This window comes from Symphalangus syndactylus, chromosome 15 (genome assembly GCF_028878055.3).
Source record: "Symphalangus syndactylus isolate Jambi chromosome 15, NHGRI_mSymSyn1-v2.1_pri, whole genome shotgun sequence".
Classification (NCBI taxonomy): Eukaryota; Metazoa; Chordata; class Mammalia; order Primates; family Hylobatidae; genus Symphalangus; species Symphalangus syndactylus.
In genome coordinates this window covers 70,173,770-70,191,095 of record NC_072437.2, presented here as the reverse complement: position 1 = coordinate 70,191,095, position 17,326 = coordinate 70,173,770, and the positions used below count along the sequence as shown (strand labels likewise).

The following is a 17,326-nucleotide window of genomic DNA, read 5'->3' as shown; positions in this document are numbered from 1 at the left end:
CTACTTGTTAAGACTAATAATATTTCATTCTGTGAAATACTTTGTTTATCCATATTCATCAGTGGACATTTGGGTTTCTTCTGCCTTTTCGCTACTGTGAATAATGCTGCAATGAATACGGGCATGCAAGTATCTCTTCAAGATGCTGATTTGAGTTCTTTTAGATATATAGACACAGTAGTGGGATTGCTGGATTATGTGGTAGTTCTGTTTTTAATATTTTGAGGAACTTACGTGCTGTTTTACATAGCGGCTGCACCATTTTATAGTCCCATCAGCAGTATACAAGGGTTCCAGTTTCTTCACATCCTTGCCAACACTTGTTATTATCTGTTTGTTTGTTGTTATTGTTTTGATAGTAGCCATCCTTACGGGTGTGAGGTGATATCTCATGTGGTTTTGACTTTTCAGTTCAGGGATGATTAGTGATGTTTGAACATGTTTTTATATACCTGTCAGCCATGTAAGACATTTCTCCAAAGACATTTCTCTGGAGAAATGTCTATTCAAGTCCCTTGCCCATTTTTAAATTAGGTTGATTTTTTAATTGATGAGTTTATAGGAATTCTTTATATATTATAAATATTAACCCTTTATCAGACCGATGATTTGCAGATATTTTCTTCCATTCCATAGGAATGTGTATGTCCTCTGATTTTAAGTTTAATGTAGTCCCATTTGTCAATTTTTTTCTCTTGTTTCCTATGGTTTTGGTGTCATATCTAAGAAATCATTGCCATATCTAATGTCATGAAGCTTTTCCTCTATATTTTCTTCTAGGAGTTTTACAGTTTTAGGTCTTACTTTTAGGTCTTTAATCTGTTGCAGGTGGATGTCCAGTTTCTCCAACATTCCTTAAAGAGACTGTTCTTTCCTCACTGAGTGGTCTTGGCACCTTGTGGAAAGTCATTGACCGTATACACAAGGGTTTACTTCTGGGCTCTCTTGTCTATTCCACTGGTCTAGTTGTCTGTCTTTATGCCAATACCACATTATTTTGATTATTGTTGCATTGTATTAAGTTTTGAAATCAGGAAGTATGAGTCCTCGAACTTTTTTTTTTTTAATTTTTACTTCATAAATTCCAAAATGAGTAATTTTATTAATATCTAGTGGGAAGTCACTGTATTATATATCCTTTAGAAAGATTGTCATAATCAAGTGAAAATAGAATGCTGAGCAATTTCTGAATGTATCTGGGCATTTGAGATAACTTACCTAGTTTCAAATGCAAATTTTGCTTCTACCATGAATTATACAGATTTGCTACTACATTATGCAGTTTCACAAAATAATTGCATCTACCTGTCCTTTGTAGACTTGTTCTCTATATTACTATTTTTGTCATAGAAAATTTATGTCATATATATGAAAAAAAGAAAATCACTTGAATTCCCACAATCTAGAAATAGTCACTGTTCATATTCAGTATATAATAAACTCCCAAACTTTTTTCATTGCAAATATATACACATAACTTTTTTTCTTTTCTTTTTTTTTTTTTTTTTTGAGATGGAGTTTCACTCTTGTTGCCCAGGCTAGAGTGCAATGGCGCGATCTTGGCTCACTGCAACCTCTGTCTCCCAGGTTCATGTGATTCTCCTGCCTCAGCCTCCTGAATAGCTGGGATTATAGGCGCCCACCACCACGCCCAGCTAATTTTTTGTATTTTTAGTAGAGACGGGGTTTCACCATGTTGGCCAGGCTGGTCTTGAACTCCTGACCTCAGGTGATCCACCTGCCTCAGCCTCCCAAAGTGCTGGGATTACAGGCGTGAGTCACTGCGCCTGGCCACACACAACTATTTTTATATGTATTGGTAAACAGTCTGAGAAAATTGATAACAAAAGTGTGTGCCTGCACAAAATGGAATTATATCGTATACATTCCTTTGTTTTCACTTAATGATATTTCATGACTTTTAAAAAATGTGTATGGTAGGTCTTCATCATCATTTTTAAAGGACACCTAGCATTCCATTGCCTTGGGTCTACCCTGATTGGTTATTGGTGGACATTGGGATTGTGCCTAATTAGCTTTTTTCCTTTTATAAACAATGCTGTGATTGTATTCTTTTTTTTTTTTTTTTTTTTTTTGAGACAGAGTCTTATTGTTTTGCCCAGGCTGGAGTGCAGTGGTGCTATCTCAGCTCACTATAAGCTATACCTCCCGGGTTCACGCCATTCTCCTGCCTCAGCCTCCCAAGTAGCTGGGACTACAGGCGCCCACCACCACGCCCGGCTAATTTTTTGTATTTTTAGTAGAGATGGGGTTTCACCATGTCAGCCAGGATGGTCTCGATCTCCTGACCTCGTGATCCGCCCGCCTCGGCCTCCCAAAGTGCTGGGAGTGAACCACTGCGCCCGGCCTGTATTCTTACAGATACATCTTTACCCAGTTGATTATTTCTTTAGGATGAGTTTCTAAATATGAAATTACTAGATAAGAAGTATAAACTATTTTATTGAGTTCTAGTGACAGATTGCTAAATTGCCCTCCTAAAAGTGGCAATTTATGTTCCCACAGGCAATATATACATATACCTGTTGGCCTACACTCACACCAGCACTTTACTAATTTTCTAAGTAAAAATGATATATTTTCATTTTAATTTGAATGTACTTGATTAATAATGAAGTTAAACATTTTCATCTTAATTTTTTAAAAAAAATTTAATTGCATCGTGCTTTTCAGTTTAATTATGAAATTTTTAAATTATGAAACATTCTTCTTTTGGGAATGAAAGTTCTTTGCTTATTTTTCATTATAGTGTTCATTTCCACCATCATGATTTTTAAGTTTTACCTTATAGACTGAAGGTATAGACAGTACTATAATTAGGACAATTTTTCAATCTTTGTTTGCCCATTACCTATTATTGATGATGCTATATTTATTTATTTTTGCCCTTCAGATGTCTTTAAAATCTGAGTGTGTGTGTGTGTGTGTGTGCTGTTCATCTCTTCCACTCTGACTCCTGGTTTCTTGTTATGCCTAGAAAGACATTCCTGTATCAAGATTGTATGAGTATTTCCCTACATTTTTCCATTGCTTTTATGGTTGCTTGGTTTTTTGGTGTCTGAATTCCAAATGCTAAAACCTAGTTCTTTATTCATTTATAAGGTGTTTTGTAGTTTAAGTTTCAATAGAAACGTCGAAGACCACTGACTTTATATTCCCCCACCTGCACCCCCACCCCAATATAGAAGAAGTGCACTGAGAAGCATCTGCAAAGTTACGTTTAGGGGAATTGATATTTCTTAAGTGTCCACTGCTTCCTCTTCAAAAATGTGTCTACCTAAGATACTATTATTTAAGCCTCTGTGTACTTTTAACTGTAGAACTGGTAATGGAGACTGCTGGTAATTTATGACCACAACTGTAAGCTTAGATGAAAGAGCTAACAAGGAGTATTTTCCTTTCTCTTCTAGATTTTATAGGAAGACGAAACTTGTCGGCTTTCAAGACATGGAGTGTGTGCCTTGTGGAGACCCTCCTCCTCCTTACGAACCGCACTGTGAGTGAACACAGCACAGGCAGAGCCAAGGGGACACCTGGCCTTTTGAAAAAGTTTAAATTTGTAAACGTTTCTTCTCTGGCAAATGGAGCCAAATCTGTCTCTCCTGTGAGGTGTACAGTGTGTCCTCTTTTACCAGGCTTCTAGCAGGACAGAAAGCCCCTTTGTTGTGTGCCTCAGTCAGCAAACTGGGCCCAGGGATTTGAATCTCAGAGTGGAGTGCAGACATTTTGCCACTGCTCAACTCCATCTGAAGCCTTCCCTGGCACCCTGGGTCTGTAATTCAGGCGGCTCACATCCTCACTCTTAGGTCTTCGTGCCCTGGCCCCATGAATTCCTGGATTTTCCTTTCCTAGTCCCCAGACAGGATCATATGGTGGCATCTCTGCCTTCCCAGAAAAGTTCCTCTCTGTGAGTCACCTGCCCTCACTGTGTGTCACTAAATGGAACTTAGTTCACTTCATCCGTTCCTTCTTTTCTCTCATTTAACAAATAAATGAGAAAAGAGAACTCCATTGCATGCTGGGGATACAACTGTACATAAGAAAATTGTGCCTTTTCCTCTTTATGTTAACATTAGTTACTCCTTCTGACTATGTGTTTTGTGTAGATATAAAAGGTATTTGTTTCAAATTATCAACCAGCATCAATTTTGAATAGGAAGGAGAGTGGCCTCTCACTCTTTTTAATCCTAAATACAAACCTGGTCAATAAAAACCCGCAGGAAGGGAACCAGTGAGTGGCCCCTATGTGGCAGAGCATGCTTGTCTGTGCCACAGCAGGGCTTGGGAGAGCCGCACTTCACGGCTCAGGGGAGAGCGAAGGGCAGGAGGGAGGACGGAGGAGGCAGCTTTATCCCACACACAGGTCGCTCCTGCCTTTCTGGGGAGCATTGTTTTGATATCATTTTCAATGCTTGGGCTCTGTCCTCTTGCTTTTTGCTATGGTAAAAGTCCCCTCTGAACTAATTGAAAGTTAGTGCATCATTTGATAAGGTCACATAGTACTTCTCTTTCCAAGAGTGTCATGGAATTTTGCAGTTCATATTAGTGTGTCCTTTACCAAATGCATTATGTTCTATTATTCATTTGAAGTGATAGAAAAGCAAAAGAAGTTAGAAGATTTTCTTTTATAGAAAATATATACCGATCCTCATTTTTATAATAGGTAAACATTCACCAAATAATTCATTGCAGATAACAAATGCAATATTGAATGCCTGTTATCAGTCACAATGCATATGCTTTACTTATTTTGTTTTACTTACTTTTCTCAATAATCCTATCATCAGTCGAAATTTGTCAATGAGAACACTAGTCCAGAGAGGTGAATCCTGTTCTGTTGTTGGCTGCTAAGTGCCAGAAACAATATTCAAATTCCAGTCCAATTCTTTCTACCACAATCTACTGTCTCCCTAAGCTCCCTAAGGAAAACTAAGCTATCTCATCTTTCCTACACATTGACTCTTTCTTATGTTGTTTGCTTTAATATTAATCACTTAAAGAAAACGCTAAAAATCTAACATATCAGAGACACTGGAGGAGTGTCTTTATGCCACGACACAACCCATCAAAGGACAAGCCCTCTTGCCAGTTTAACATGCAGTGGCCTGGGCCTGCATGTGGGTCAGCCCAGCCATCCTTCTGTCAGGAAGGTGAATTAAAATCATGCACTGCAGCCCAGACTGCTGCACAGAGATTCCGTGAAGTCAGTATTGCCACTTTAGAGTCAGAAAGTCTTAGGGTTTTTTTCCCGTTAATTTATTGGATTTATATTTAATACAATCAAGTCAAAACTCTGGGGCTTTGGGATTTTCTGCCTTCCGGGTTCTGCCTAAGCTCAGATATCACAAATTTGCCTTTGAAGGTAGATCTCACATGTAACTTTTAGTGTCTTGTGAAGTCCTTAGTAATTTAGTGCTGTGTGAAGTCCTTAGTATTTTAAAAAGAAAATTAACCATATATATATATATATATATATATATACACATATATGTGTGTGTATGTTTCTTCATATATGAAACTTTTTAGAAAGCAAGGAAAAATAAGCTATTTGTCAAAGTAAAAATTGCAGTGTGCACAGCTGATAGCCTTTCAAATCACAAAGCAAGACAGGCTGGTAGTCTTCAGTGAGCATCAGTCCTTATCTCTGCAAAAGAAAGTTTGCTGCCTTTGGCACAGTTCTTGGCAATAATTCCAGAACACAACTAATCTCCTCAAAAGAGATTTTGGAGTCTTTTGGGAAAATTTTGTAAGGCGCCTTATGTTTTCATTTCTTCCACTTTGGGCTTTTTTTTTTTTTTTAGCTCATCCACAAAGAGCTACTGCATCAGTGATTTTTTTCTCCCCCCTGAGGAGTTCCGGTGCTACTTAGATTCTCAGCTAGAAGAAAGTGACACCTCTCAAGCTAACTTAAGGAATGGGGTTTGTTTTAAGGACATGCCTGGTAGTGGGAGAGGCAAGAACTCTCTGGAACCAGGAGTAGCCCTCCCTGGGGTCCCAGGTGGCTCGGAGTTTGGTGGCGCACCACGCCTCTGCAGAAGGAGACCCTGTATGCTGCATGCACTACAGCAGCTCTCTGGGTCTGCAGGGCTGTCTGTCCTAACCTATTGGGTCTCTTCACTCTGGATTTCCCATTTCTGTCAGCTGCCCCAGGGACCACCCCAGTACCACGCCTGTCTGTGGCTGGTGACCTGAGCCAGCACTCACCTCCCTGAGGGCTAGGTCTTCCCTTGTGAAATGGAGTGGTACCTGCCGGCTAAGGAACAGACCCACCTGCCTGCTGTGGTTGTGTTGCCAGAAGTGTTGGATTCACATCTTGGCTGCACTTTGTACCGATGGTGTAACCTTGGGCAAATAGCCTCCCCTCTTTGAACCTCTGTTTACTCTGGAAAATGCCCAAGTCTGCAGATTTTGGATAGAACGAAATGAACTAGTAGTCCAGCAACATGATACCTGCCCTGGGGCAAGCTCGGTAATGACTGTCTACTTGCTGGCCTTCCTTCTTTCAAACTATGACCCCGCCTGTCCTTGGCCATGCCCTGACCCAGATGTGTTCTTCAGAGGGTCTGCTGCTTTGGAGTTGTCCCGGATGGGGAGGATCTCATGGTGCATCTGGCTCTGATGTTTGTCTTCTAGTGCTTCACCTCCCCTGGTGGGTGAGCACTGAAGGGTACCAGAAAGTGGATGCCATGGAGTTTTGTGCCTGAGCAGCTCAGATGGGGGCCAGGTGCTGTGGCTCATGCCTGTAATCTTAGTACTTTGGGAGGCTAAGGTGGGAGGATCACTTGAGCCCAGGAGTTCAAGAGCAGCCTGGGCAACATGGTGAGACACCATATCCACAAAAAATAAAAAATTAGCTAGGGATGGTGGTGTGTGCCTTTGGTTCTAGCTACTTGGGAGGCTGGGGTGGGAGGATTGCTTGAGCCCAGGAGGTTGAGGCAGCAGTGAGCTGTGATTGTGTCACTGCACTCCAGCCTGAACAACAGAGTGAGACCCTGTCTCAAAAAACAAAAACAAGCAAACAAAAAAAAGGTGAAAAAGAAGAAGCTCACATGGCTAGACTGGGAGGCTGAAGGCTGAAGAGACCGGAGTTAGGCCAGTCTCTCCCCTCTCTATCTTGATCTGAGGCCTTCGGCCCCACCCCCACCAGATGAGCTCTACGCCCCGCCTCCCCAATAACAATGGATTTGTGATGATAATCTTCCCATAGCCCCTCTGTCTGGGCACTAATAGCTTATATTAATGTGTGATACTGACTGGCTGGGCATGGAGCTCAGGGTTGATGAGTGACACTCCTGTAAACTGCAGATAAATGAAAGACGCCCATTACATAGAAATGCCTGCTGCAGGCGTTGTTCCCCCAAGTAACTTCAGTTCCTAATCACCTGTGCCCACTTAGAGCTTCAAGGAGAAATAGAGAAAAATACACAAGAAAGTTTAGAACCGTATCCTGCCTTCAGTCTGATAAGAAATGCAGATTTAGTATGATTTCTTTCAGCACTGTTTACTTAATTTGGAACAAATACTGTGGCTGGAACAAATGGTTTTGAAAACATTCAAAGGGGTTTTCACCAGAGTAAAACTTTATTTAAGTATGTTTAACCTAGATGTTTGCTTTGTTCTCGGGGGCTTTGTAAGACAAGCCACGTGATTCTGGAGAGATAAGGGATCAGATAAATCACTGTGTGGGAGAAAGGAAAGCCTGAGCCGGGCTGACCTGCAACTCTTAGGAATTGTATGTGGTTTCATAGTCTTAGAAGACAGCAAGCAGTTGTTTGCACCAATGAGTAATAAATCACATTACTAAAAGTTTATTATTTTCCAAAGGAAATTTAAAATATATTTTAAATAACAAATAAAGGCAATTTCAAAATAAACTTTGAGACGTACTTGCTCATTAAAGATAATTTTTAACATTTAGTAGAAAAAAGCAAGTGGTGGAAGGGAACCCCAGTAGTCCCCTAAACAGAGCATTTGCAGCGTTGATCATTACAAAAACAAAGACAGCATTCTAAAGGTTTTCTTTTCAGTCTTTTTTCTATCTAGGCCACTGATTTTGAAAAGATGAGCATAATTACACTGTACATACTATTTTGGATTCTTTTGCCACTTCTGATACACTTTTTTCATATAATGACTTGTCTGGGTAAAGTGTCACACAGGTATGTGGCCTACAGTTGGACTTCTGAGGCTGTTCATATTCCACGTGACACTGCTGTCCCCTTCTGTGCGAGCTGTCATGCCTTATTCATGCACTAACGATGGATGTCCATGAGTGTATTTCTGTGTCCAGAGGTACTCATATCTTTGTCTCTTGACAAAGTGTTAAATTATTTTAAAGTAAGAGTGCCTGGTAAGTAAGAGTACCTCTTTTAAACCAAACAAAAACAAATTTAAAATTGGGAGCATTTTGAAATCAATACAGGTTTTGTTTAAAGGAGAAGGGAGAGGAGGGAATCTGGGAGAGAGGGGGAGAAACAGCAAGTTCCTCCTGTTGAATTCCAAGTTGACTTCAGCTCTTTGCTGAGTATTTCAGCCAGCCAAACCATTTAGTTAAGAAGCCAGCTCTTGGTATCCTCTTCATCCTGGGCACTGAAACATCTACTGAATCTGATCAGAGTAAATGACTGCATAATGAGACGCAGATGAGATACAGATAATCCAAAAGCATTTTCCTTTCGCTGGGAACGTTATGTGATTTTTACTGTGTGTGTGGATGGTTTTTTGTTTCTGCAGTGGAGTTGTTTCTGATGAGTTTGCTAATACTTAACAGCCCCCTTTTCCATGAGGACTTCCTGGGGCCTCTGCGTGACGGGCCCACAAAGCCAGTGCGTAGAGGACTAATTAAGGGCTCCATTTACTGAGGGTTTTCAAGTCGGCTGTGGTCCTCAGACCAAGACTCCTAAGTGTCCAGCCAGGGGATCACTGGCACAGCTGCTCTTAAGGGGCCTTGCTTTGGGTATTGTTTCAGGAACACATAACTGCTACTATGCATTTTAAATGAGTATCTGAGGCAGCAGAGAAGGGGCGCTTCCTATAGGCAAGCCTTAAATATCTAGCTCTTTACTGCCAAGCAGAACTTTCAGGGCAGGGAATAGGAAGACAATGAGATCAAAGGAAAGCCCATGGTTTGTGGAAGACAGATTACCCAGCCAGGCCTCCCTGGGAGGTTCAAAGCAGGGATTGCCTCCATTGTTCACTCATTTATGGCTGGTTTAAGTTACTGTTGCTCCTTCTCCCCTTCCTCCCATTGTCTAGAGTTCCTTGGTTTTCTTTACTGTATCTCTTTCTTTTTGTCAATAGCATGTGATTTCATTATTTTACTGGAAAATAATCTAAAATAGTAGTAGTCAAAGGTTGCTTATGTGGAAACCAAATAAACACAGCTGAAAACTTAAACCAGGTCTCCCCACAAAGTCCCAGCTCTGTATCTCTATCAAGAGGACACCTTTTAATCTCTCCCTTGGAACTCATTTATTTTTTGTTGCAAGCATTACTGTACCAAGCCAAACCAGCCATGGTGGAGAGGATTAGAAGAGAGAGGAGAAGCTAATCGAGGTAGAGACGGAGGCAGCCAGAAGTGAGAGCACAGCCTGCAGGGAGGAGTCAGAAACTCACAAAAAGCAGCATGCATAACCCCAAACACATTGTCATTTGATGCCTTTTAGTGTAGAGCAAACAGACCTTTTCATCCTAGTGACTCACCCCTGAGGTTTTCTCTCTAATACCCCTTAGTATGATAATTACAGTTCTTATTATGATTCTGAACCCCCAAAAGGGGTGCAGGGATGATCAAATTACATTTGTTGACGTCTTTTTTTTTTTTTTTTTCCCCGAGACAGTCTCACTCTGTTAGCCCAGGCTAGAGTGCAGTGGTGCAATCACCACAGATCACTGTAGCCTCAACTTCACAGGCTCAAGCCATCCTCCCACCTCAGCCTCCTAGGTGCATGCCAGCATGCCTGGCTAGTTTTTGTGTTTTCGGTAGAGCTGAGGTTGGATTCCTGAGCTCAAGTGATCCACCTGCCTCAGCCTCCCAAAGTTCTGGGATTATAGGCATGAGCCACCACACCTGACCATGAAATCTTTTTCAAGAAAGCAGAAAACTGTTGTAATTCATTTAAAAATGATTTACATCAAAAATGACCCTCTCAAGGTTATTTGCTTATTGAGGTAAACAATTGTTTTCTGAAAATATGTTGAAAATTTGTTACAGCAAACTCCTCATTTTCTAAGGATGTTCAAAACAATAGCTGGGGCTGGGCATGGTGGCTCATGCCTGTAATCCCAGCACTTTGGGTGGCCAAGGTGGGTGGATCACCTGAGGTCAGAAGTTTGAGACCAGCCTGGCCAACATGACGAAACCCTGTCTCTATTAAAAATACAAAAATTAGCTGCGCGTGGTGGCAGGCACCCGTAATCCCAGCTACTCAGGAGGCTGAGGCAGAAGAATCACTTGAACCTGGGAGGCGGAGGTTGCAGTGAGGTGAGATCGTACCATTGCACTCCAGCCTGAGTGACAAAAACGAAACTCCATCTCAAAAAATAAAATAAAATAAAACAAAACAAAAAACAATAGCTGAGCAGTTTAAATGTCTTGGCCTGTTTAGAGAAAAAATGCACCATAAATGTAATTGGTTTATATGATTATTTAGCTATTTCAACATTTATTCTCCAGATATGTTTCCATAGCCCTAATTTCATTAAAGTTACAGAAATCAGAAAATTCTTTAAAAAGTTTCTTAAAACACATGTGCCCTACATTCATTCTTGTCTCCCAAGAAATGTCCTTTTTCTCAAATTGAAATCTTTCAAATTTAGCAGTTTTCTCCCATAAAGTTGCTAAATATTTGTAAGTCATTGACTTTGTCTGTTATCAGTAAAAATAGAAAAGTTGAATGCCTTGACTGAATGAGTTGGCAGCACCCCTTGAATCGGGAGCTGCTCTTAAAAGTCGCTGTGTGCCTGAGCCTTTGGTGGGGCCTTCTGAGAACAGTAGCAGTTGATTATTACCCAGTCACCAATAAATCTAATTTCTCTGGCTTTTATCTTCAGTCTCTGTTAGACATTTAAAACCATTGAGCTGGTTTAAATATTTACTCACAACCAACAGGTTGTGATTTGTTAAAGGGCATCACTAAATTAAATGTTTTTCAGATTAAGTACAGTTTATTTTTAAAAATATAAAATCCAGCAGGACTGTTTCACTAAGTTGTGGACTTAGTGAAATAAGGTGGACTTAAGTCCACAACTGAGTGAAACAGTCCATTTGTGGCCACACACATGGATCAGTGATTTGTGTGTGTCCCCATCAAATGCTTAAAATAAATGTGAGCTTATGGAGGAAAACAGACTCACATTTGATGCCAAACCTGTAGTGGATATACTCCCAGTTCAGGCTCTATTACTCTTTTTTGTATAGGGAGCATTTACCCTCTTGAGGTGGCAAGTGAGGGCCTGCACCGTGCGGGGTAACAGCTCTTGGGTTCACGTTCTAAGGAAGACCAGGGGATGTGACCTTAACCAATGGATTGGGATCGTTTTGTCTTTAAACTTGGGTGTTAGCCACTTCCTAGGGGGTTTACTTGAGTAACATCGTTTTTGAGAAGGGAAAAAAGAAGTTCCAGAATAGTGTGAGATAGCAAGTATTTCTTGAATTCTGAAAGGTACCAGGCGTTTCATCTGCATTTCTCAGCCTGCCCTTCACATAATGGTCCATGGTGTGTGTTTCCTTAAAGCCCTCATTCCACAGGACATGGTCACGTGGAGCGGAGACGAGTCCCGCCCCAGGCCTTCCTGGCAGCACAGACAGGCCAAGCTCAATACTGCCTCTCCAGGTGAACTCCGAGGGACAGGATTAAGAGAGTTTTAAAATAATTTATAAATAAAGAAAAATTCTGAACCTATAAATAAAATGTAATTGGGTCATCCTTCTTGAAAAAATGGGTAAAGTATCTCAAAGGTTGAAAAGGGCATTAGAAAGTTAAAAATGGAAGCTTGAAGTCAAATTTCAAACAACAATTAATTAGTTTAGAAGATAATATCCCACTTTGGGTTTTTAAAACATTATTATTTTTTGAGACAGAGTCTCACTCTGTCATCCAGGCTGGAGTGCAGTGGCGTGATCTCGGCTCGCTGCAACCTGTGCCTCCCAGGTTCAAGCAATTCTTCTGCCTCAGCCTCCCAGGTAGCTGGGATTACAGGTGCGTGCCACCATGCCTGGCTAATTTTTGTATTTTTAGTAGAGACAGGGTTTCACTATGTTGGCCAGGCTGGTCTTGAAATTCTGACCTCAAGTGATCTGCCCACCTTGGCCTCCCAAAGTGCTGGGATTACAGGCGTGAGCCACAGAGCCTGGTCTAAAACATTATTTTAATTGCTTCATTTATTATTTCGATTATCTCAGAAAATATTTTAAGTATTCATGAGAGTTTTGTCTATTGTAAGTCATGCAGCAGTTTTCTTAAATATTTAAGAAACATTTTTCTTGATAATTATAATTTTAAAAGGAAGTTTTAACTTTCAAAATAATTTTTGAACTTTACTGAAATATAATGTATATACAAGAAGATGCATCCATTTTAAATGTAAAATGCAGTGAGTTTTGATGGATGTATAACTTGTGTAATCATTTCCCCCATCATGATACAGAACATTTCTGTCACCCTCCCATAAGGAAAGTGACTATTTTTAAGCATTGGTCTTCTTGGAGTGGCCTCAGAGGGGTACGTTAGTGAGATGTCTAGGGTATATGGTTTAGGCATCTTTTTGCTCTGTTGCTGTTGTAAAATGTGTGCATGTGTATGTTAATGTTTCCTGTCCTTGCTTCATTCTCTGTCAAGAGACCAACAGGTTATGTTATGAAATTTTCTCTTTAAATGATTTTCTGAAAAATCTTCAGTATTGAACTTTCTAAAAGGCTATTGAAAGTAATTCCTGAAAATATTGCCAGGGGTCTTAGGAGGCATGGTTTTCTTCAAAATGAGAAAAATTGCTTTTTAAAATTCTTGGTATTGGACTGTTTAACAGTAAATGATCTGCTCGTCATCTCCTTTAGGGACAGCTATCTTGAATGCTAAGATGTCCCTAGCACTGATGAGGACACTGGGGCTGCCCTGGTGAAAACCACAGGCCAACTTCCCAGTTTTCAGGGAGTTAAGATTCCGATGCTGCAGGGCAGAGGTGTTATTTACAATAAGGTGCTGAGGGAAGGTTTATTAAGGTGACCCTAGGACAGGGCCCTGAAAGAGGGGAGGAGGCAGAGACGCCCACAGCAGAGGCCACAGCTGGTGACTGACTCGATGGGTGCATCAGATAGGGCTCCTGGGCTGTTGTGAAGATACATTTAACTTCCCTCGGACTCCTGTTGGAAATAGAGTTGAGGTGAGCAAGGGAGGAAGCAGGAACTCACTCTCCTAGTTTCAGCAGAGCATTTTTAGCTGGCACTGTAGACGTTATGTGCTTTGAGAAATAGTGTGGCTTTTCACCCCTTTCTCAAGAGTTGGTTATTAGTTTAATTCAATTTATTTAATTTAAATAAATCTTATGTATTTACTAGTTGTGTGTTAATAATATTATAATATTTACTGTGTTTTGTTTGCCTCTTCAGATAGTCAATGAAAATTAGAGTTGTTTTTTCTTTTTCTAAACCCAAGTGAAATACATATTTGAAAGAGGTTAACTTAAGCTTTTATATTCTGCTGTAAGCTTTTACATGATCATGAGTGCTTTCTATGATTTTAGGCCCGGGGGACACAGATAAAGGCCTGAAAAATAAAATCGGGGAAGCTGTCTGATTACTAATTTTCTCATAACTATCTCAGTTGATATCCCGAGACTAATGCAAACCCATCTACTCGATGTTTTTCATGGAAGCTCATTTAGGCTTCGCTGTGAAGAAGGCTTGATTTTGAGTCCTAACACTTAATTTTCAGACAAACTATTTAACTTTTCTTCATCCCTGTTTCTTAAAATGAAGATGCTAGTAGTTGTAAAAGAGGCAGTAACACCGGGGCTGAGTCCTGAATCGCCTTCCTGTTCCAAGTCTCAAGAAAAACATTCTCTTTCTAACCTAACGTGGAGTTTTGTGCTTTGCCCTAAGTCCTGTCAAATGTAAAATTATAAGTGAGTTAATACCCGTATCAATTCTGCTGGCATAGAAGATAGCAGGAAGCACTGTCTAAATCCAGATTTTCTTTTCAGTCTAGACTCAAACAATCATACCAAACTGTGCACAGATACACATTTTTTTCTTAGTTGGAAGTTAATGGGTGGAAATAATTTGAGTGTCATCATCTGAGAATAATTTCACAGATTACTTCTTCAAATAGTGCAGTGAGGTAAATAAGAGTTATCCACTGATGATAGGGAAGGCAGCCTCACAGGATCAGGGTCCGCAGGCTAACAACCTGCCTGTCTCCACGTGGCCTTCTCCAAATGCAAGGGAAAATGGACACTCCCTGCTTTCTTTCACAGGGGCTGGAGGCCGGAGCCCAAATTGGAGCCTGGCACTCAAAGGGTTAAGGAGAGTCCGTGGTGGAACTGGGAGGGCCGAGGCCAAGTTTCTGGTCTCTGTTGGATTCCCAGATGGCAGTCCTAGTTGAAGCACACTATTTTTGAGCTTGCTCTCCCTCAGCACAGATGTTCAAGGCCATAATAATGTGTTTCTTTTATGGTGTCTTTTCTGTTTCTTGGTGCAGAAGTTTAAAAGCTTCCTTGTTTCATCAGTCAGATAAACACAGCAAGACCTTATGGGTCTGTAGAATATTAAAAAGAGGCCGGGTGCGGTGGCTCACACCTGTAATCCCAGCACTTTGGGAGGCCGAGGCGGGCGGATCATGAGGTCAGGAGATCGAGACCATCCTGGCTAACACAGTGAAACCCCGTCTCTACTAAAAATACAAAAAAATTAGCCGGGCGAGGTGGCGGGCGCCTGTATTCCCAGCTACTCGGGAGGCTGAGGCAGGAGAATGGCATGAACCCCGGGGGGCGGAGCCTGCAGTGAGCCGAGATCATGCCACTGCACTCCAGCCTGGGTGACAGCGAGACTCTGTCTCAAAAACAAACAAACAATAAAACAAAAAAGAATATTAAAAAGAAAAATATCCTTGCCGGTAGGGAAGGTTCCTTTACTTTCTCATGTTTGTGAGAAACACTGTAGGTAATCTGCTGCCATTGTGCAGCTTTTAATTGTTTTCAGTGTTAATGATGGTATTTATGGTAATTAACGTACAAAACAACCGTACTTACAATCCAGCAAATGCCAGAGAGGATCCCCAAAGCAGTGAGTTGCTCCAGCATAATGGGGTGCCTTTCAGTCAGCCCTGCAGTTAGGGCCAGGCGCTGAGGCCTGGGGTGCACCTGCCTGCCTTGCCAGCCCCTCCCCATGGTCATTGCTTTTTCGGTCTTCTTTTCTTTTACTCAAAGGCAAGCGTGATCATATTTGGCCTAGTCCATCCTGGTGGGCAGCAGGTCTCTAGGCCAAGTGATCTGGAAGCAAGATGGAAAGAGCAGAAACCAAGTTTGTTTGAGGAACTGACCAGATCTCAGCTGCGGTGGCCGTCAGCCCGTGTAGCAGCTCCCTCCCTGACTTCCTCCCTTCTGCTGATGTCCCTGGGTCCCCGGTTTGCTTCAGGATCCCTCTTACTGCCTTAGTTTCTCTCCCTCACCCCGAGCCTCTGAACCATCCTCTTGACTCCTTTGCTTCCTCAGCTTCCCATCACGCTGCAGGTTCCTGTCCCTGGGCTGCCGGGTGCCCTTCAGTCCTGTTTTCCTTGAGTTTTATTGCCGCATCATGCCAACATTTCCGCTGGTCTGTTGGGTAATTAATACACATGCACATCATAGAGTGGAAAACTCTTTGTCTTTATCTCGTCCATCTGTAATTTGCTTTTGTCCTGTTGAGAAGAAATAAGAGCTGTTTAGTTCAATTCAACAATTTTTATTTTCCGGATAGAAACTTTCACATTTTATACTAATAAATGAAAACCAAAGTCAAATTTAAGGAAATTTTAAGGCCAGATGTGGTGGCTTACATCTGTAATCCCAGCACTTCGGGAGGCTGAGGAGGGTGGATCACTTGAGGTCAGGAGTTCGAGACCAGCCTTGCTAACATGGTGAAACCCTATCTCTACTAAAAATACAAAAATTAGCTGGACGTGGTGGTGTGGGCCTGTAATCCCAGCTACTCAGGAGGTTGAGACAGGAGAATCGCTTGAACCCGGGAGGCAGAGGTTGCAGTGAGCCAAGATCTTGCCACTGCACTCCAGCCTAGGCAACAGAGCAAGGTTCCATCTCAAAAAATAATTTTAAAAAAATTAAATTCATACAGTCCCCGTAGCAGGTGTCCTTGGGGACACCAATTCATGACATAGCTCCTTTCCTTTGCCTCCCATCAGGAGCCGTGCTGTGCACAGTTATAGCCACATGCCAGGGGGATTTGTCCTCCCCTTTCCCTGGAGTCTCCCACCAGTGTTAGGAGCAGACTACGAAAGATTACAGCTCTTGGAGTTCACGCTTGGTGCTTCTTCCCTAGGTAGCTCCCCAGCCAATACCACCTGGCACAAACCAGACAGGCCCCTGGAAGATTTGGCCAGCAGGGCAGTGGTCTGCATGCCCTGGCCCAGCCCTGGAGGGAGTGGGTGATAGTGAGAACTGAGGCGGTGATGGGAGGGAGGGAGAGGAGGAGAGAGCCCAGAGGATTTGGAAAGACCATTTCCAAGCACTGCACGTGGCTGGATTTGAAAGGATATGCTAAAATTGTTCTTTATTTTTCTAGCAATTGAAATACAAAGGACTTATTGTTGCAGTCAGAATGAATGATGATACTGTGGGGTTTTGGCTTAGGAACAAAACAAAACTCTGTTGACATGAGCACAGTACTCCGTACTCAGGTTAGTAAGGACCATCAACTCACTTTATAGTTTCAGACAGCACTGACACCTGACTAAGACACTGTAGTGCTGTCAAGCCAAGCAGTGGAGATGTTCTGGGTGGTGCTGACCTGCAAGAGAAAGGGGTTTGGCTGCCCGAGAGGCTCTGTTATAAAACATGCTGTGGGAGGCCGTTTGTGTAGTTGCAGGAGGTTCACAATGGAAAATAATGGTCTTGATTGGACAGGGAACCAGTCCCATATCTACACACACCAAGTAGAGACTTGGTGACTTCTAGCTTACTTTTAAAAATCAATTTTAGTAACCAAACAGGATGCTAATACAGGTCAGAAAATGTAGCTAGCTGTGTTGATGAGAATCATTAGAAACTGCCAGATTTCTACATAACTTCGTGCTGCCAGCTTATCGCCAAGTAA

The 17,326-nt window shown here is 41.7% G+C and overlaps 1 protein-coding gene across 1 annotated transcript in view; it reads left to right on the top strand.

Moving 5' to 3' along the window:
• TNFRSF19 (TNF receptor superfamily member 19) overlaps window positions 1-17,326 on the top strand; it is a 93,080-nt gene that overhangs the window by 42,336 nt on the left and 33,418 nt on the right. Inside the window, exon 5 of the mRNA XM_055244643.2 lies at window positions 3,432-3,517. Coding sequence (XP_055100618.1) covers window positions 3,432-3,517 — 86 coding nt within the window. The remainder of the gene's footprint in view (window positions 1-3,431; window positions 3,518-17,326) is intronic.